General features: G+C 38.7%; 1 protein-coding gene across 2 annotated transcripts; it reads left to right on the plus strand.

Moving 5' to 3' along the window:
• The first annotated feature begins 1,789 nt into the window (after positions 1–1,789).
• LOC119255408 (glyceraldehyde-3-phosphate dehydrogenase-like) lies at positions 1,790–5,876 on the plus strand. Of its 2 annotated transcripts, none has more exons than XM_037522545.2 (3): positions 1,790–1,917; positions 4,062–4,233; positions 4,594–5,876. In XM_037522545.2, exon 3 carries the CDS (start codon positions 4,678–4,680, stop codon positions 5,677–5,679), a length of 1,002 nt encoding a protein of 333 aa, XP_037378442.1. In that variant the 5' UTR covers positions 1,790–1,917; positions 4,062–4,233; positions 4,594–4,677; the 3' UTR covers positions 5,680–5,876. The 2 variants fall into 2 exon arrangements, with proteins under 2 accessions (XP_037378442.1, XP_037378443.1); XM_037522546.2 differs by having other exon boundaries at positions 4,625–5,876.
• The last annotated feature ends 15,490 nt before the right edge of the window (positions 5,877–21,366 follow it).

A 21,366-nucleotide genomic window follows, 5' to 3' on the forward strand; every position in this document is an offset into this window, starting at 1 on the left:
TGTGATTTATAAGAAACACATATTTGGTCTCTGTTTCTGGCACAGAAGTCCTAAAACCCTTGGAATTCACTAAGTGATAAGAGCCATGAAAGTGTCTTCATAGTCATTACAAAGCCCTTCAACCACACCTAATGAGGACTTTTGGGAACTGTCAAAGTGTGGGGCTGGTCACCATGCAGCCATGGGATTGGAAGGTGGACCTTTCAGCCCCACCTCCTTGACCTCTTGGAGAGGAGAAGGGCTGGATATTAAATCCACTGCCAATGGCCAATGATTGAATCAATCCTGCCCATGTAATGAAGCCTCCATAAAAACACAGAAGGATGGGGTTTGGAGAACTTCCAGATTGGTGAAGGCGCTGCACTCAGAGAGGGTGTGGTAACCACGTGCCCTTTCTCCCACACCTTGTTCTTTGCATCTCTTTCATCTCACTGCTACTGAGTTATAGCCTTTGAAAATAAACAAGCAAGTAAGTAAAATGTTTCTTTGAGTTCTGTGAATGGCTCTAGCAAATTAATCAAACCCTATATGGGATGTCCCTGGACCTTCTGTTCTATAGCCAACTGGTTCAAGCCAGGGGATTATTACCTGGTTTTGCAATTGGTACCTGAAGTGGGGAGCTTAGTTTGGGACTGAGCTCTTAAGCTGTGGGATCTGAAGCTATTTTCAGGCAGATAGTGTCAGAATTGAATTGAATTGTAGGACACCCAACCAGGATAGGAGAATTGCTTAGTGTGAGAAACTCCGGCGAACACACTAGGATTGATTCCAGAACTTTTTTTCCAGCACACTTAAAAATGGCTAAAGTGGTAAATTTTATGTCGTATATTTAACCACACACACAAAAAAATAGACACCAACTCCAAAGGCTTAGTACCCTCCCCATTAATATTTTTTTAAACGTTGATATTGCTAGTCGAGATGATAATAGTTGGGGTACCAGGGGTTAAAGAAAATGTGTTTTTTTTTTAAATTAATGCAAACTACCAAGGAAGAATCATGCAGTCAGCTAGTCTGGAGAGCCAGCAGGTAGCATCCACATGTAAAGTGACAAGCTGAATTTACAATGGAGTAGCTGTGCTTATGGCAACCAACAGACTTGAGTGCCTAGCCCAAAGGCATTCCAATTACATGTTTAAGAAGCAAAACAAATAGAGGGCCTCCCTGGTGGCGCAAGGGGTTAAGACACAAACTATGAGGCTATCCGCAGCTACTGTAGTGCGAGATGGAGGGAGCTACCCACATGGCGCAGCAGTCCTCTCCTGACTCGCCCGCTGCTCCCCTTAGCAGTGTATTTCAGTAGATCTGCCTGTTCTGTTCCCTGCTCTATCTCTGGTGAATCCTCTCACCCCCCACACCTTTGGCCTGTACCCCAGTTCTTGTATGCATTAATAAATAAAATTTTAAAAAAGAAACTATACAAATAGAACATATCCTTAGCCTCTACTACCTAGAGGCAATAGTTACTGACTTCATATACATGGTTACCTGTTTTCTAAGAGGATAGCACCAATTTGATTTGAGTTCTCTGGCAACCACTGGGAAAAGAGAAATTCAGCCACTTAAACTGTTCACAGGGTGATGATGACATTTAAAAAGAAAAACAAAAGAAGCAGTTACTCAGAATTACATGTACTACTGATAATGAGATAGGAAAGAAATTTCTCCGGAGATTCTCATGGAGTGAAGTGTAATGAACAACACCCTTAGACATTCAGACATGGGAGTTTTGTCACCCCATTTCTGTTGAGGGCCATTATTTCATAGAATGATGTCACAGAAACAGTTATGTCAGCGACCAGTGCTTCAGTGAGGAGGAAAGTGCTGCTGAGTGTGAGTGCAATTGGCTTTTGAAGCAGGATGAAGTTGGTGGATCAGCAGTAAAGGTCATGGGCAGCAACTGAAGCTTTGGGAAAGGTAGGATTTAGAATCCTGTCTGGCACAAAGTAGCTACTTGGAAAATACTTGTTGCATGAATGAGTGGGTAGATAAGAAAAAATACAAGAATTTCATGGCCAAAGGAGTAGAGAGAGTATTCCTCAGAGCAATCTGGCTAGAAGATGTTTGTCAAGATAAGATATCCTGCCACTTGGATGGCAAGTGATTAAAATCTAACCTCACCTTCATGTGGCAAAAATGGAAATGTAATGAAAGCATATTGGAGTGTCTCACATAATTAAAAGAAATAAATAGATCATTGTTGCTTAGTTTCTGTAAAAAATGTTTGCAATCTCAGGAAAGTGACCAGTTGGGGTCGGGAACCCACGTTCAAATGATTCAACTCTGGTCTGGATGTTAAGGCATTGTAATTGGCCAAGCTTAAGTCAAAGCTGTTACTGTGATCGTATAAGAATAAATATGGCAGCCCCCATAGAGCCAAGGGTGATAGAGAAGGTAACTAGGAAAAAAAAAAACTTGAATGCCAGATATAGGAGATCTTTAGTTCATTAGTTTTCAAATATATTCTTACAGCAACAAGATTCTGATTTCAAGCATAACTTAAGAACACCAGTTGGATACACACACAAATACACACACTTTTTCTACTCAATCAAATTTGCAGTATATTCTAATCCATGCCACTGCACTTACGTATTAATCATTCATGCATTTTGACAGTCCATTTCAGCCTGTTCTTTCAGTGCCCTGACTACTCTCATATATTTCTCATGGTTCCAAGTACAATACTCTCTCCCAGCGACAGTAACCCATGCTATTCCTTACGTTCTTATATTCTCTTTTTATTCAGCTGTAATCAATATTACATTCCTGAAAGTTTACAGTTCAACTAATATCAACTACTTTTTTTAGCCAAAGCACTGTCTTCTAGTTTCTCAGATATATATTTTTGTGTTGAATGAAAAAAAAAACAACTTAATATTCCTTTCAGTGTTTTAAGTTCATGTGATTATATGAAATGAGTGATTATATGAAATAAGGCCCAATTTTCTGTCTGTTTTTGTGATGACCCAGGTTGTTTTTGAGGCATCTTTTCATTAAAGATGTCTACACAACTACCTCCTTGTATAGTCACTTTGCAACTTAGATTTTCTAAGAATCTTAAAAGATTACCTCTAGAAAGGTCCTAATCAGTCATCACTCCAATGCTCAACCCCACTCATATTTCATAAATGGGGAAACTGAAACTAGAGTGGTTAGGAGACTATATTCTGGACTTAATTTTAGTCCTGTGTTCTTTCATGCTAGAAGATGGTACAGAAAAAAGGTAGAGATATTGTATGGTAATCATCATAAGAGATCAGAATACCTTTTATTGGCCACTGAAGGCTTGATAACAGGCAACTTCCTGGGGGAAAGGTTAAACTTAATTCCTGCTGTAGAATGAGGATTCTTTGTATGTCAGAGTTTCATGTGCTTGTTACTAAGTAGCTCACTAGGCTGCAGAATACATGAAGGTAGAGACCATGCATTTTTTTTAAAGCATTACAAATATGACTTTTTACTTCCCACCATTAAGCCTGAATTTTAAACAGAATTTTGGACTTGTGGCTTAGATCCAACAAGTCATTCAACTTTAGCACCTCTCTTATTCCCAGTAGCTTTTCCAAAACTACTACCTTCACCGTAAAGCACCATGAGTTTTCCCAATTCAAACTTGGGCTTTGGCATTTTTACTTTTCTTTTTTTTCCCTAAGATTTATTTATTTATTCATACAAGAACTGGGGTACAGGCCAGAGATGGGGGGGAGGTGAGAGGATTCACCAGAGACAGAGTGGGGAACAGAACAGGCAGACTGACTGAAATACACTGCTGAAGGGAGCACTGGGCGAGACAGGAGAGGTCTGCTTCACCATGTGGGTTTCTCTCTGGCCAGCCGGGGATCAAACTTGTGCTGCAGAGGCTGCAGATTGCCTCACAGTGTGGCGTTCAACCCGTTGAGCCACCAGGGAGGCCCTGGCATTTTTACTTTTCTAACAAAGACATTGTGAGGCCATTAAATAGATTGTCAAGCATTTTCTGTATTTTCCCAATGTCGTTTGGGGTCAGTTTATTGACCCTTTTCTGCATTCCTCGGGTTTTAATTTTCATCATCTTCCAGATTTGGGGGACCTGTTGATGCTGAGCTTAAGATGCCTTCCAAATCTGTTTATTGCATCTTTTAAGAAACCAACTTAGGACAAATGAAACAAATAATCACCAGTAGCCTTGACATCAACATGAACTTCAATCACAGTCTGCCACTTTCGACCATGGAGCACATTTTGTCATAGGTAAGATCATGCCATGGAAGTTAGTCAGGGAGTTTTGCCCTGAAAACTCTCAGTAATAAGTTTAAATTTTATAATTGCAACTTCGACATTCTGCTGATCAGCAAGGCTCACTTCAAAAGCCTGACCCTTGAGGTCATCAGATGCAATTTTAGTTTCATGAGTTCTTGTGACTAGCGTTTTTCCAATATCTCTTAGAGTGATCATTGCTTAGAAAGAGGATCACCACTTCCATCTTAGCTCCCCTTTTGCTGCCTGTCATAAGGCTCTTGTTTTTGCTGATCATTATGATGCTACTCAGCCAAAAAAGAGATTGTGTGTGTTTATACTTAAGTTTCACATGCTGATTTATTGGACACAAAGATTCTAGGTCACAGCTCACTGTTCCTACTAGTTTGACAGACAACAGCTCCTTCTCGTGCTGTGCCAGCACATCCCTCAGACACCATGGTGAAGGTTGGAGTGAATGGATTTGGTAGGATCGGACGCCTGGTCACCAGAGCTGCTTTTAAGTCTGGCAAAGTGGATGTGGTGGCCATTAATGACCCTTTCATTGACCTCAACTACATGGTCTACATCTTCCAGTATGATTCCACTCATGGCAAGTTCAATGGCACAGTCAAGGCTGAGAATGGTAAGCTTGTCATCAATGGAAAGTCCATCTCCATCTTCCAGGAGACAGTTCCTGCCAACATCAAATGGGGTGACGCTGGTGCTGAATATGTTGTGGAGTCCACTGGTGCCTTCACTACCTTGGAGAAGGCTGGAGCTCACTTGAAGGGTGGGGCCAAAAGGGTCATCATCTCTGCCCCTTCTGCCAATGCCCCCATGTTTGTGATGGGCGTAAACCATGAGAAGTATGACAACTCCCTCAAGATTGTCAGCAACGCCTCCTGCACCACCAACTGCTTGGCTCCCCTCGCCAAGGTCATCCATGACAACTTTGGCATCGTGGAGGGACTCATGACTGCAGTCCATGCCATCACTGCTTCCCAGAAGACTGTGGACGGCCCCTCTGGGAAGCTTTGGCGTGATGGCCGAGGGGCTGCCCAGAACATCATCCCCACTTATACTGGTGCTGCCAAGGCTGTGGGCAAGGTCATCCCTGAGCTGAATGGGAAGCTGACTGGCATGGCCTTCCGTGTTCCTACCTCCAATGTGTCAGTTGTGGATCTGACCTGCCGCCTAGCGAAAGCTGCCAAATATGATGACATCAAGAAGGTGGTGAAACAGGCATCACAAGGTCCACTCAAAGGCATCCTGGCCTACACTGAGGACCAGGTTGTCTCCTCTGATTTTAACAATGACACCCATTCCTCCACCTTCGATGCTGGGGCTGGCATTGCCCTCAATGACCACTTTGTGAAGCTCATATCCTGGTATGACAATGAATTTGGCTACAGCAACAGGGTGATAGACCTCATAGTCCACATGGCCTCCAAGGAGTAAGAGTCCCCTGGACCATCACACCAGCCAGAGCACAAGAGGAGGAGAGAGGCCCTCAGCAGCTGGGCAATCCTTTTCCCACTGATCCATTACACTGAGAATCTCAACGAGTCTCAGTTCCATCCCAGACCCCCGGGAGAAGAAAAGGGCTTAGGGACCCATGCCTTATTATGTATCAGCAATAAAGTACACTGTACTCAGGGGAAAAAAGATTCCAGGTCACATTTCATTCATTTATTTATTCATTTGACAAATACTGAACCTACTATGTACCAGGCACTACCTTAGAACTGTTTGGTATACAGCAATAAATAAAAACATAGTCTTCACCCCATGGTCTGTATTATATAACAGGAAAGTTAGACATTGAGCAGTAGGATATAATAAAAAAGACAATATTCAACAAGTAACAGTAAGTGTGATAAGGTTTACAAAAAGCAAGTACAAATTCTATGGGAACAACTCTCAAAACACCATCCCTTTGTTCCTACCTCCCCTTCCTTCCTAACCTCCCTCTTCCTCTGTCCTCACCCCCTCACCCCTTCGTGGATCCACGAGTGAAACTGGCATGGTTGATGAAGCATGGGTGCTATTTCTGTACTGTTTATGTCTCTTGGAGTCTCTGCTATTAGTTAATAACTTGGCACCTCAGAGGAATTATATTACTTATGACCTGAGCACCAGCTGATGGTGCCTTCCAGCAAGAAACAACTGAGAGTGACTTGCTTGCATTGATTGATTCATTTGTTCAATGAACATTTATCCTGTCCCAAGTACTGTGAGCAAAATAGTCTCTTCCATCATTGGGAAGCATATGTGATGGAGAAATACTTTAAGCATGGTATCACACAAATAAGTGTAAAACTATATTATCAGTGAGGCTTAAGCCATGTTAAATGGGGTTAAGAGAGCATAAGACAAGGTAATTGACTTGTCTAATGTCTTAGCCACAACTACCCTGAAACCTTGTGGTTTCCAAAGCCTGAAACTCAATGTCTCTGTCACAATCATAAGTCAGCTATTGCATGAACTTCTCCATGTCATGTTTTCCATGTTTGTTAAACTCTAATTGCTGAAAATTTCTTCCTTCTATGAACCTGAGCAAGCCCTGAAATAACATCATTGTTCTAACCACTGAAATCACACACAAAGTTGGCAATATTTTCCCCAAATGCTTAAAAAACACCTAGCAATTCTTTAAGCCCTCTCAGCCTGGAGTTTCAAAAATTCTATCCTGGAGCAGGCTAGTAAGTTCTCACCCCATTTCTGTCACTGCTCTCTGGACATAGTGTACAGTCCAAGACTGGCTAATAGGTAGACGTCACATCTCCTCTCCCAACCTTTATATACATAAAGTTTAAGATATTGCTAACTGATCCCCACACACTTTGCGATTATATCTAGTTGAAGTCTCACAATCCATTTCAGTACAGTACTCTAGGCAGCTGTGATCAAATAATTGGTTTCCATAAAGGTTGAAATCTCTTGCTATCCAAGACTAGAAATGGGTTCTAATGTTAAGGCTAGTTGCCATCGCTCTAATGACCATCTGAAAATTCTAAACCCTAATATCAATGTTCCCTTCCCTAGATGTTCCATTACCTGGCATGCCCTTGCAGACAATTTGTGGAATGGAGAGACCAAGATGGATGAGTTCATATCCTCCCTCCACTATTTATTGCCACTTTCTAGCTTTATTACCTCAACCTCATTGTTACCATTTGTAAAATATGGCTAAGTAATTTCTACTTTACAGGGTGGTTGGAAGGATCAATGAGGCAATGTAGGTAGCTTTAGAAGACCCTTGATATATTCTCTAGTCTCTTCTTTTTCCTCTTTCATGACCACTTGTGGTCTAGGGTAGTCATTCCTCATTTCTAGATCAATCAAAAGACTCCACTGAAAAATTTTAAATCACTCCTGAAGGACCAAAACAAATGAATTGAATAGATGGGAAAATGCCCCTGTTCTTGGTTGAGATAACACTATTAAGGTGTCATTTCTCTTATCAGTTGATTTCTAAACTTAATGCAATTCTAATGTAAATATCAATAAGCTATTTTATAGAGTTGGACAATTTGCACCAAAGTTTGTTATGGAGAAATAAACATTGCAAGAATAGCTAAGAAATACTGAAATGAGAAAAACTACAAGGGAAAACTAGCCTTAATAGACATTAAAAGAAATATAAAGCTCCCATAATTAAAACATTTCAGTATTGGTACATGAATAGACAAACAGATCATGAAATAAAACAGGATTAGATCCCAAAATATAGAAACTCAGTATGGATAATTGTGGCATCTCAAATCTTTTAGGTAAAGATGGACATTTCTTACTAAATGATGTTAAGACAATGAGGTAGCCATTTGGAGAAATAGAAATTGACATCAATACCTCATACCACCCATACCAATAAAATTCAAGTAGATTTGGGACAAATGTGAAAAATGAAATCATACAAATACTAGAAGAAGCCATATTAAATGCTTCCTAACCTCAGACAAAGAAAGGATTCTTAAGGATGAAATCCAGAAACTACAGAAAACAAGACTGATATTTAACTACATAAAAATAGCAAACATGGGCCTCCCCGGTGGCGCAGCGGTTGAATGCTGGGTTGCGAAGCTGCCCGCAGCCTCTGAAGCACTGGTTCGATCCCCGGCCACCGGCGAGGGTCCTACATGGCGCACAGACCTCTCCTGCCGCCCGCTGCTCCCCTTAGCAGTGTATTTCGTCAGTCTGCCTGTTCTGTTCCCAGCTCTGGCTCTGGTGAATTCTCTCACCCTCCCACGCTTCTGACTGTAGCCAGTGCTTGTATAAATAAATAAATAAATAAATAAATAAATAAATAAATAAATAAATAAATAAAAATAGCAAACATTTTACACTAAAAACACCATAAAGAAAGTTAAAAGGCAATTGGCACTGGGAAAAAAGATTCACAATACAGACCACATGCAAGTGCTTATATCTTTAATATACAAAAAACTGGATAATTGAACTGCAAAGGACCAAAAACACAAAAAAGAGGGAAAAGACATGAATAAGCAATTTATAAGAAATAGATACTAAAAATGGATTTCAGATATATAGGGGTAGTGCCCAAATTCACTCATAATTAGAAAATTACAAGATAAATCAATAATGAAATATATCTCACATATCAAACTGGCAAAATTTAAAAATAATTGTTTCAAACACTGATGGATGTTAAAAATATTGGGCACAAGTTTGAGGAGGAGTGATATTTGCATTATCTGAAAGTATTTCTTCCAAGATACTTATAAATTACAAAGGCAAATGTAATACCTTTACAGCTAAAAAACTAGTCAGACATCAGCTTAATCAAGTGACCAAGGTAAAAATATCACCAGGAATAAAACTTGTCAACCTCATGAATCCCTTGACATGATGCATTGAGAAACATGTGAGCTCAGTGTATTCTTGCCAAAATACATAGTCTCCTGAGGAGGGAAATACTATGCTATCAAAAAATTAACAAGGATGTAAAAGAATGGTATGTAATTAAGATAATAAAAGTAAAAGACAAAAAAATTAAAAATACCTCTTCTAGTGATCTTTCAAAAAAAATGTATAGCTTCAATTTAATCGTGAGGCAATAACAGACAAATCCAACTTGGGAAACATTCTACAAAGTCACTGACCAGTATTTATTAAAGTGTCAAGGTCACAAAAGACGAAGACAGACTAAAGAAGTGTTATGGACTAAGGAAAAGTAAAAATTAACAGCCATTTGGGATCATTGGGATCATAAACAATTATTTGTCTTTTATTTAGGACATTCATAGGAGGGCGAAGGGAAGATGGTGAAATTTAATTAAGGTCTTTTGTTTAGTTGCTGGTATTGAGCCAATGTTCTTGATGACTTGTTCTTGATGACTTTACTATGAAGATATAAGATGTTAACCTTAAGGGGTGTGAGGTGAGGGATATAAGGGAGAGCTGTAATATTTTTGCAACTGTTCTTTAAGCTTTAAATTGCTTCAAAATAAGAAGTCTTTTTTAAAAGATCCCTATGGGGAGGTAGAGCCAATCTTTGGATGTTAAGATTATAGGAACCATGGCAGGAGAGGTGTTTTTTTTTAAAAAAAAAAAAGTTATTTATTTATTCATGCAAGAACTGGGGTACAGCCCTGTTGTGTGAGTGGGTGAGAGGATTCACCATAGAACAGGTGGATCTACTGAAATACACTGCTGAGAGGAGCAGCTGGTGAGACAGGAGAGGTCTGCTGTGCCATGTGGGCCACCTCCCTGGCCGGATTGAACTCATGCTGCGGGGCTATGGATAGCTTCATAGTGCTGCATTTTAACCCCTCATGCTACCAGGAAGACTCAAGGAGAGGTGTCTTAATCCTTGTAAATCTGTGGTATTTTGTGCCTCTGTGGCTGCACAGACCTTCACCTGGGTCTGCCACAGAGTTCAAGAGCATTACCTCAACTCTAGTGGTGCAGAGATCTAGGCCTCCCATTTGCTATCGTGCCCCCTCACTGACCTTTAATAATAATAATAACTTATAGTCAACTACTAATTCACAATGAATGATGACACCTAAGTTGAAATTTCACTGAAGAAAGATTTTACTGAGCAAAGTGAAAAATAAAACATGCTTCGCCCATTTATCTTTAAATAAGAACGCAATAATATGAACATTACTTATAATAGTCAATATGTGGGCAAAATTAGTGTCCAAACTCGGGGATTGGTTAATTTTTGTTGTATTCATACACTGGAATGTACAAGAACAATTAAAAATAGTGTTGTAGACTATTCAATGTTACCCATACCATGTTTCCTAAAAGCTAAGTAATTAAGGTTAAAAGAGATGTATATTAAATAATTTATATAATCAATATAATACATATCTATATAATTAACCTACATGTACTCTATTGTTATACTTGTAATGAGTGAGAGAGAAAATTTGGGAAAATATTCTCTAAAATGTTAACAGGAATTACCACTGGTGGGTGAAATTAGCAGCAGTTTTTACCTTTACTTTTTTGCTTGTCTGCATTTTTTAACACTTCCATGATGAACATAGATCCCTTCCTAATTAAGAAAAAATGTTATTTTAAAAATAAATAAAAAGACTTCTTGTTTTAAAATGGCGAATTAAAGACATCTGTGTCCCTTCTCTTCTGCAAAGTCATCCAGCAACAACAGAAGGAAAATAGAAACGCAAACTTCATCTTTGAGAAAACTAGGAAACAACATTGTATATGCACCATGGCCCACAAGGAAGGGGCTGCCTCTGTCTCTGAGTGGAGACCACCAGGGACACCTGCAGGAAGACAATGCTAGTGTCCTCTTGACCACACAGAGCTCAGGTTTGAGCTGCAGAACATTGCTTCTCCTAAGATGTGGAGACCCAGGAGAGAGTCACCCACTCCTTGTTTAATCAACAATAGCAGAATGGTTCAGTCTTGTGATGGAAGCGTCTGTGGCCATCAGTTGTCACCTCGGAGAAGTGGGAAACCATGGGCTGCAAGCAGAATCACACAAAAATGGCTGCTTAACAGGAAGCCTTCTGAGATGAGGCAAGGTGGAGGGAGACCCTGAACAAGCTGCTATTTTTTGTTACCAGTGAAAAAGGAAAGACGAAAGAAATTCTCTTGCATACCCACATTGCCACACTCACTCTCACACCCTGTGTTATAAGAAGTTTTACAACTGCATCAGTCAGGATTAAACTAACTATATATTGGAGAGACCTCAAAAAGCCTTAACACATGATTATTTTTCTGTTGTTTAAAAGAATTTCAAGAGTAAGATTTGCATAGTGTCCACAGGGAACTGGAGTCTAAACTTCCTGCTCTATTTTCCTCTGTTCATCTTCAAGGTCACCTCATGGTTGGCAATGTCTTATGGCTCTCCAGTCATTCCATGCATATTCCAGGCTGCAGGGAAAAGGAAGAAGGGCCCATTACCCACAGTTTTTAAGGATCTTATCCAGAAGTCAAACTCAACTCTCTTGCTTCACATGTTCCTGGAATGAATTTAGCTACATGGTCATAATCAGATATAAAGAAAGCTGGGAATTTTAGGGTTTTAGCTGGGCATGATGACAACAAATAGATTCTGGTTTCTATTGTTATAGGAAAAGAGAGAAATGGATGCTAGAGAATGCAATTTGCAGTTTGCCACTAGAGAAAATTCATTAGAGCTATATCATCATGCTATCTCTATAAACATCCTACAAAGAACTAGTCCAGAAAGAACTTAGCTCATTCAAAGACAAGTAGTGTTTAAAAAGGAACCAGTATATACACTTCATGAAGATATTATAAAGAAAAGAAGGAAAGAAACAGAAGCAGAAAAAATAAATGGCCCATGAAGAACATTCATACAAAAAATGATTCTACCTGGCAGAGAAAATTTTGATCAAACACATCACCACATAGTCAAGAATTTAATAAAACTTGTAGCAATCTCAAAGAAAAGTTCGAGAGCCAGAGAAGGAATGAATAGATGTTACTGAGAATACTAGAAGGTATACAGAAGACAGGGCTAAGAAACAATGAAAAAGGAAATAAATATGATAAAAAGATATTCTTTTCAAAGTTAAATGAAAATGTGATAACTGGTGTTCTTCAATCATGGGTATTCAATTCTATATATAATCAAGATAGCATTCAAAAAATAAAAATATCAAATGCACAATATCCCAAAAATATTGACATAAAATAACCTACACCAAGATATAGCCTAGAAGTTGTTACATTTTGAAAATTAAAAAAAAAAAATCATTTGGACATTCAGGTATTAAGACCAATTAATTAATATAGATAAGGGAAGGATGAATGGGAACCAAATTGACCTCTGACATCCCCACAGCATCATTTAACATTAGGAGATAAATAATGCTACAGATGTCTACTCTTCCAAAGAGTTTTAAACTATTTAAATCAAGGGTCAGAAAACTTTTTCCATAAAGGACTAGGTAGTAGGTATCTTCAGCTTTGTGGTTCATACAATTTTTATTGCAGTTCTGCTGTCATGCCTGAAAGTAGTCACAGACATTACATAAATAAATGGGCATGAATGTGTTCCAATAAAACTTTATTTATTAAAAAAAAAAAAACACGGGCAGCCCACTGAATTTGACCCATAGACCATAGTTTGCTAACCCCTGAGCTAAACTATTTTTGAAATTGAAAGAGCCTCTGGGACATAATCCACAAATCTACAGTGTTAGAAGACAAACTTCAGTGGACAAAAAAGATAAATGAAGAAATTGAAGCAAGTTTCTGGCAAGAAATAAAAAGCTAAAATATGCTCTACTACCTGGAGAACAAAAAAAAAGGCATACCTTCCGGCTTCTTTGGCAGCGATGCCTTAGAAACCCCATGACGTGAAAGGATAATTCGAGAAACCAAGACATCTGTTGGAAGTCATAAAAATTATGATCAGTTCTAAATAAAGAAGGTGATGTCACATTCACAGAGCCCTTTTAGAAACATCTAGCAATTCACAAGGATATTTGGATCGTTAACCCACAGTGACAGCTGAAGTAAGAGGGCCTTAATTTTCTCAAATGTAAAATGAAGGAGTTAAATTAAATAGGTTTTCACTGCCCAGTAGAGTTACCTGAGGCATTTTTTACAAATGCCTGTGCTGGGCCCCATCCCAGACCACTTAAGTCAGATTTCTGGAGATAAGAAAGACAATGATTTTTTTTTTTTTTTAACTCCTCAAATAGTTAGTAGAGAACCACTGGATTAGATGGTTTAGGGTATACATATGGCTTCAAATATTTTGTAATTATCAGTGTATATATAAAGAATTATCCCAAACTAGAAATTTCTTAAAATTGATAGGTAAAAGAGGCTAAAATACTTAGTGTGCGTTTTTGTAACAGATGTTATATTACAAACAACACTGCCTCACGTCACAGGGACTTGTCAAGAGACCCTAATGATTTAACATGATCCTAATATAAAAGACTTGATAATTATTCTTAAAGATAGTACATAACTCCTATTGACAATATAGTCAATTGCTTACTTTAAAAAGAGAAGTGTGCATGCCCAGTAACTTGTAAAATGTCAAATGTTCCTTATTTTTGAAAGCCTTTTGGGATGGTTTTTTTTATAAAAAGCATTTTATTAGGTCTGGTCCTAAATCTATTTCTTGGATCACCTATATGCAAAATAACAAAATCAAAGTAAAATTTTAGCACTTCAGGAACAACAAATGAATCACAATAGAAAAAATTTCCTAGAGAAAGCAGATTATCACAAACGGTTAGGATGATGATAGCCCTAGGGCAATCTTGAGATATACCTATTGTTCCAGAGTAATTAACAGTGCTTCCTTCTACTCTCAATCATTTCCTAGAGGAGGCAATACATCATTTGGTAATTCTACCACTGATGTTAACAATAATAAATTAGTCATATCTCTTTGTTAGAGCAGATAAAAACACCCATGCTTTGGAATACATTAATGACTAATACTGTCCCCTCACAAGAGACTGAATCTGTATCAAGAATATGTGCTTGGGAATCAGTCTGCAGTGTGGGAGGTGAAGCTAAATTATGTGGTAGGCTCACAGTATTTTCACAAGAGGATGCCTAGAGACATTTAATGATAAGATCAAGAAAACCAAATTAGAGTTGTTGAAAATGGGATCAAAAGGAACTTTCTAAGATTCTAGGAGAAAAGTGGGTCCAAGCGCCAGAGTTGGGGGAAACATCTGATTGGGAAGAGTAAGGGAAGGGAGTAGTCCCAGACTGGAGGTTTTGGTATAGAACAGTTTGCCAAGAAAATTGCTACTGTTGCTACCAATTTTTTGACCTTATCTCACCATTAGGGTGTCTTAAAGCTCTAAGTTTTTGGTACTCTAGTAGAGGTATAATTTGTACAGAAATTTTTTTTTTAAGATTGATTTATTTATGCATACAAGAACTGTGGTGTGGCCAGAGGTGTTGGGGGAGGACCTCTGAGACAGAGCAGGGAACAGAACAGGCAGACTGAAGAAATACACTGCTGAGGGGAGCAGTGGGCGAGACAGGAGAGGTTTGCTGCGCCAAGTGGGTAGCTCCCTGGTTGGGGACCAAACTCTTGCTGCAGTGGCTGCAGACAGCTTCATAGGTTGCTTCTTAACCCCTTGTACCACCAGGTAGGCCCTGTACAGAAATATTTTTAATGAAGTCTGTTATTAGAAAGATATCCTTAATCTAGACCTTTATGTTGAACTGCTTAAATATAAAAAAAAATTCAAATTCAAATCAAAATGCCTAGTTCTCAACAACAACAACAAAAGCTTTCTAAGATAATTATCCTGGACTAGTTTTATTTGATCTTCTAAGATTTTCATGCATTATATGAAAAATTAGTCTGCAGGAAACACAAAGATTAAGTTTCATATAATCAAATCAGTCCTACCAATCAATGGAGTGCCAGATGGCATTGTCACATCTTCAAATCCAAGAAAGAAAGTGTGACAATCTCTTAAAGTGAGTTATAACATTTTACTATGTACATAATTACATAATACTATGCCTAACTGGTAAATTGTAAGAATTTGTGTAAACTTAAAAGGTTAACTATAACAGCAATAAATATTTATATAAGGGTAGAAAAACATCTCATAAAATCTTTGAACTATTCATTATGAAAATGCTTTCATTGTGTTTGGCTCTTGTACAAGGGGTGGATTAACCAAGTTAGTAGCCCATGATTCATAGAGGTGGAGAGAAACACCTCAGCCGTTGGCTTCTCAAGTGCTGGTTTCAGACACTCAAAAAATTCAGTTTCGGGCCTCCCCAGTGGCGCAGCGTTTGAGCGCTGGGTTGCAAAACTGCCTCCGCCTCTGCAGCACCAGTTCGATCCCCACCTGCTCCCCAGCCACTGGAGGAGGGTCCCACATGGGCCGCATACCTCTCCTGCCTCCCTCTGCTCCCCTCAGCAGTGTACTTCGGTCCTTCTGCCTGCTCTGCTCCCTGCTCTGGCTCTGGTGAATTCTCTCACCCTCCCACGCTTCTAACTGTACCCAGTGCTTGTATAAATAAATAAATAAATAAATAAATAAATAAATAAATAAATAAATCTTAAAAAAAAAATCAGTTTCACTTCTTATCCTAAGGTTTAATGAACCATCCAATTTATTCCTTCCAATTTAGTCCCTTCTTGCTTAATACAGTTTAAAGTTTCTGATAGATGCAAATGAAGAATGTTGACCAAAACAGATAACAAAGGTGAATTTGGTATTTTAATATAAGAAAGTAACTATGGGCCTCCATGGTGGCCTAGGGGTAAAGTCTCAGCCCCATTACCACTACTCCCAGCCAGGGAGCTAACCCACATATAGTGCAGCAGACCTCTCCTGTCTCACCCTTTGCTCCCCTTAGCAGTGTATTTCAGAAATCTGCCTGTTCTGCTCCCCAGTCTGTCTCTCGTGAATCCTCTCACCCCCCCACCATCTCTGGCCCACACCCCAGTTCTTCTGTGCAAAGCAGTAAAATTTAAACATTAAAACAAAAAGACAAGTTGCTGTAACTCATAGGTATTCCTGACATTTGGTAGACTTTATGTCAAGAATATGGCAGCATAGAAGAAAACCTTCTTGTGAGGAAATAGAACAAATATAAAAGGAGGGAGAAAACCCCAGGGATAAATAAGGTATAAAATTAGTGGGAATGCTTATACTTGACACTGGAAGCACACTAAAGAATATTTGGGTGAGGATATAAGGAGAAGGAAACCAAATTGATAGTCGTGAAAGCATACTACAGTCTATTTAGTCAAATGAAAGTTACGATGAGTGCCTTCCTAAAATATACTGGAAACCCTGAGTTTTCATAATTTTAAATTGATATCCCTAAACTAACTTTTTAAAAAAGATTTATTTACTTATATATACAAGAACTGGGGTACAGGCCAGAGGTGCAGGGGGTGAGAGAATTCACTAGAGACAGAGTAGGTAGCAGAACAAGCAGATCTACTGAAATACACTGCTGAGGGGAGCGGCAGGTGAGGCAGGAGAGGTCTGCTGCACCATGTGGGTAGCTCCCTGGCCGGCCTGGGATCAAACTCGTGTTGCAGAGGCTGTGGATAGCTTCACAGTGCTGTGCTCAACCCCTTGAGCCACCAGGGAGGCCCTAAACTAACTTTTATGCATTGAATTTGGACATTAATTCATGAGCTTTCAAACAAATATGTCAAGTTATCCCTGATGACGTGGTTTTTTGATTGACCAACACAATTTAGTTTCTCTTATTTCAGTATTTGTTCAATTATTTGACTATTCTATCACTCCTTGTAGTTATTTTTTTAATCTGTAAATGGGGGACAAAATAATGAAAGTATATGCTACTAACAAGTAATATATTTCTGATTAGCTTAATGCAACTAAAATCAAGATTGAAGTTACCCATTGTGTTAAAAATAGCAGATTCTTTGCTATCATTGGGATTAAGCTGTCAAAGGTGATGTTTGATTGTAAGGGAGAAATAATATTAAAGAAAATATCAATATATTATAAACCACAGGTATCATCATTTCACTTTTTCCTAAAAGTTGGAGTATAATTATGAATATTTATTTTTCTGGAGACAGAATTCTGCATTCTAATCCCCAAGTGTACTATTTAATATCTGTACATCTGATTTCCTGCACAGTCTTAGGGAACAATTATGTGCTAAAATAACGTCTGCCTCTATGACAAGACTGACAGAGGCAAGCTCTGTGTTGATGGGAAATCTCACCTTGCTTGACATCTACTAGAAATCTTTTACAGTTCAAAGTAAAGTAGATAAAAATTGTTTTACTTCCCTTACTGACAATATCATCTCTGGAATAATAGAAGCTACAGCAAAGAGACTGCTGTTTTGGACCAACTTCCCCTAACAAACGAGAACTGAGTGGTTACGTATCACTGTGGAATGCGTAATAAGGAAAAGAAATATAGGGCAGAGGCTGATGTGTGCTGAAGATTTTAAGACAGTAGATGTCAAAAGCTTCAAAGGAAAGAAAGAAGTTCTAGCACTGGGGTAAGAGCTTAGACTAGAGTCTCAAGGAAAACGTATGTGTAAATGTTGGGCGTGCCACCAGTGGTGTGACATTGAGTAAGATATTTAACCTCTAAATCTCAGAGTTCTCCATTGTAAAAAGGATAGCAAAAAAAAAAAAAAAAAAAAAAAAACCTCACAAACTGACTGAAAATTATTTAACCACTCTAAGCTTATTTTTTATTTGAAAAAATGGGATAGTAAGAGTATATCTCATATAGGTTTGTTGGAAAAATTAAGAAAATGCATGTAAGATTCCTAGCAACATGTTTGCTAAATAGTAAGCATTTAAAAATATACACACTCCTGCATTATATACATATTTTATGGACTTTTAGAGGAAAAATGAAGGATAGGATTCATGAAAGAAATCAGTTAGCTCAGATTTAAAATGATTAAAAGATGGAATAAAGGAGGACATGACTAAGAATGAACACCAAAGGTGATCACATACGTCTAAGAATAGAGTTTCAAAAGGCTGGTGCTTAGAAGGAAGTTAGCCTTTCTGTGCTACCCAGAGAGGGGTCCACACTGTATTGTTCTGGGTTCCCACCATAACTTGAAGGGAAAGCACAATGTCTGGGGTCCTTGATGTTCTACAAATGAAGGAGAAGGATGTCCTTTGAGCAGGAACCCGAGATGGCGCCTACACCATACATTTTAAAAGTACCTGGAGAAGCTTCTGCAGGCCGCACATGGCTGATGTGTGTCAGGTCATCCAGGAACACTGCCAGCCAGTTGTGCTGACCTTTGCTGCTGCCACTAGCACCCTCTCCCCTTGCTGGCTGCTTCACTCCTGGAACCTTAACGAATCAGATCCAGGCAGCTTTCTGGGAGTCAAGATTTCTGGTGCTTACTGACCCCAGGGCTGAGCAGCAGCCTCTCCCAGAGGTGTTTACGCTAACCTGCCTAATCTTGCTCTGTATAACACAGCTCTGCTCTGTGCAGGGTGGGCCTTGCCGTCCCCTGCAACAAGGGAGCGCATTCATCTGTTCTGATTCAGTGGACACTGAACCAAGAAGTTCTGGGCATGCTCACCATCTCCCATGAGCACCCATGGGTCGGGGGTGGGGGGGCTTGTGGTCATGCCTGATCTCTACTTCTACAAAGAGCCTGAAGAGATTGGAAAGGAAGAGCAGGCTGCTATTGAAAAGTCTGAGACCAAAGAGGAATTTCGGGGTGAATGGATTGCTCCAGCTCTGATTTTACAACCACTGAGCCTAAGATGCAGACTGGCCTGAAGGCGTGTGGGTGGCCTCTGTCCCCATCCTTCACTCATCTCCTGAAGACTGGTCTGCAGGCACCATTGTCCAGGCTGCTAAAGGGTGGGAACAACCACTCTGAAAAGGAAAGTGGAAATAAAGCTGACAGAAAATAAACAGTTTCTAAAAGTTGTATGTATTAAAAAAAGAAATGAAATTCCACTTGTAAAGACAAAAAGACTTTTTCAGCTACATGTTGTGGGAAGAGGAGGGACAGAATTATGTACTGTTTGTGGGAACTTTTATTCAAAGTTGCCAGAATAAAAAGAGAAGAGAGAGCTACAGAAATTCTATCTGAGTTCTATATCTCCCTGCAAGAAGAATTTTCCTTAACTGGGAAGGGAAGATGAAGCCAGGCAGAGAGTATGTGCTAAAAGATAGGTTAGAAGAGAGAAAGGGAAGACAGTTACTACTTTACATACATTGATGTCGCCAGATCCAGATCATGTCTCAAGATTTTTTTTGCAATAGCATAAATTTCTTAACATAAAAATATTTTTTATTAACCATGAAGAGTTGAAGTTAATCTGACAAAGAAGCATTAGATGACAATAGAGATATGCTCGTTTAAATAAGTTGATGATTCAAATCTTTAAAGATTTTATTGGGCTTTATAAATCATCCATAGTTTACTTTGATGCATTCTTATGTAGAATATTTAATTATTTAAGCTAAATAAGATACCACTAAAGCCAGTCAACCATTAGTAGATATCATCCATTACAAAAATTTGCATCATCTTCCTGAAGACTGACAAGTAGGTCAATTAAACTAATTCTTAATTACCCAACAAGGATTTGAGCACTTATTATCTGCCAATTGAACTGGGAATTTAAAGATGATCGCTTCTTTCTGTGCAGTGAGGAATACAATCAAGCGAGCAAACTGAAACTGAAAACATAGTTTGCAATAGCAAACATAGAAATAAGCAAATTGCCACAGGAACACAAAGAGAGGACATAATAATTCTGAACTAGGAGATCATAGAAAGGGAAAAATTGATGAAATCTTGCCATTTGCAACAACATGAATTAAAGTGGAGGGGATTATGTCAACCAAAATGAATCAGAAGGAGAAAAGTGAATACCAGATGATTTCACGCGTGGGTAGAATATAGAGAAACAAAACAAAGGAACAGATTAGGAATCTGACTTAAAATTGAGGCTACCAAAGGGGATTGGGGATGAAGAAATAAGGGGGATGGATGCCCATTCGACTTTGGTGGAGGATTTGGGGTGTCATGGTGGTGGGTGTAATGTAACATACATCTGAAGAGCCATAACCTATAGCTCTGAATCATATACAGTGTTGTAAATTAACATTACCTCAATAAAGAAAAAGAGAAAAATGAGCAAAGAACTAGACTAGGCCTTTCAAAAAGAGAAATACAAAGTAGTCAGTAAAATGTAAAGAATGGGAAAAAATTAAATAGAAAAGGAGAAGTTCATAGGCAGTGTTGTTACTAAAAATATATGACAGCTTACCAAAAATAGATGACTGGATCAAGAAGATGTGGTACATATATACCATGGAATATTACTCAGCATTCAAAAAAGATAAACACATGCAATTTGCAGCAACATGGATGGCGCTGGAAGGGATCATGCTCAGCGAAATAAGCCAAAAAGAAAAAGAAAAATACTGGATGGTCTCACTCATAGCAGGAATCTAGAAAACTTAAATAAGGGACCAGGAAAATGAATAACTGTAAGAAAGTGAAAATCAAAATCAACAAAAAACTATGATCCAGAGACACTTTTTGGGGGGTGGGGGGCGGGAGGGGTGGGATTGGGGTCAGAATGGGGGGGTTGCAATTGTATGGGGAATATAAAAATAAAATTTATTATTTAAAAAAATACATGATCTCTCACGAATGTAGTGATCAATGAGATAAACTCCTCTTATTTTTAGAAAAAAAAAAATATGACAGCTTATATGGAACCACCAATCAGAATGAGCATCTTACACGTCAGCATAGCCTTGGGCTTTACATATGCTGTTAATGATATGCAACTGAAAATCAGCCCTAAGTAGAGAGGAGATTTCATAAAAGCTGAGCCTCAAAAGATTTGTGGAATTTTGATAAGTGTAAATGACAGGAAAGAAACCCTCTAATTTAAAGGAAGAAAATAAACACTAGATAAAATAATAAATTGCATGTAGTGAAGAGCTTCAAGTTCATTGATAGACTGGTGTGGCTGGCCAGTATGACTGGTGAAAAGATGTAGCCATTGATGAAAAGCTGTGAGGTTCAGCAGTGGTTTTAAATATTAGAATAATGGGTTTGAATTTAATTCTATAGTGCCCACAATAATAGCTATGATTTATTGGACATTTACTATGTAACAGGATCTTTGCATGCATTATTTTATTTCTTACAATAGCCCTATGG

Source organism: Talpa occidentalis, unplaced genomic scaffold, assembly GCF_014898055.3.
Source record: "Talpa occidentalis isolate TD23 unplaced genomic scaffold, MPIMG_talOcc4v2.1 talOcc4.3, whole genome shotgun sequence".
Classification (NCBI taxonomy): domain Eukaryota; kingdom Metazoa; phylum Chordata; class Mammalia; order Eulipotyphla; family Talpidae; genus Talpa; species Talpa occidentalis.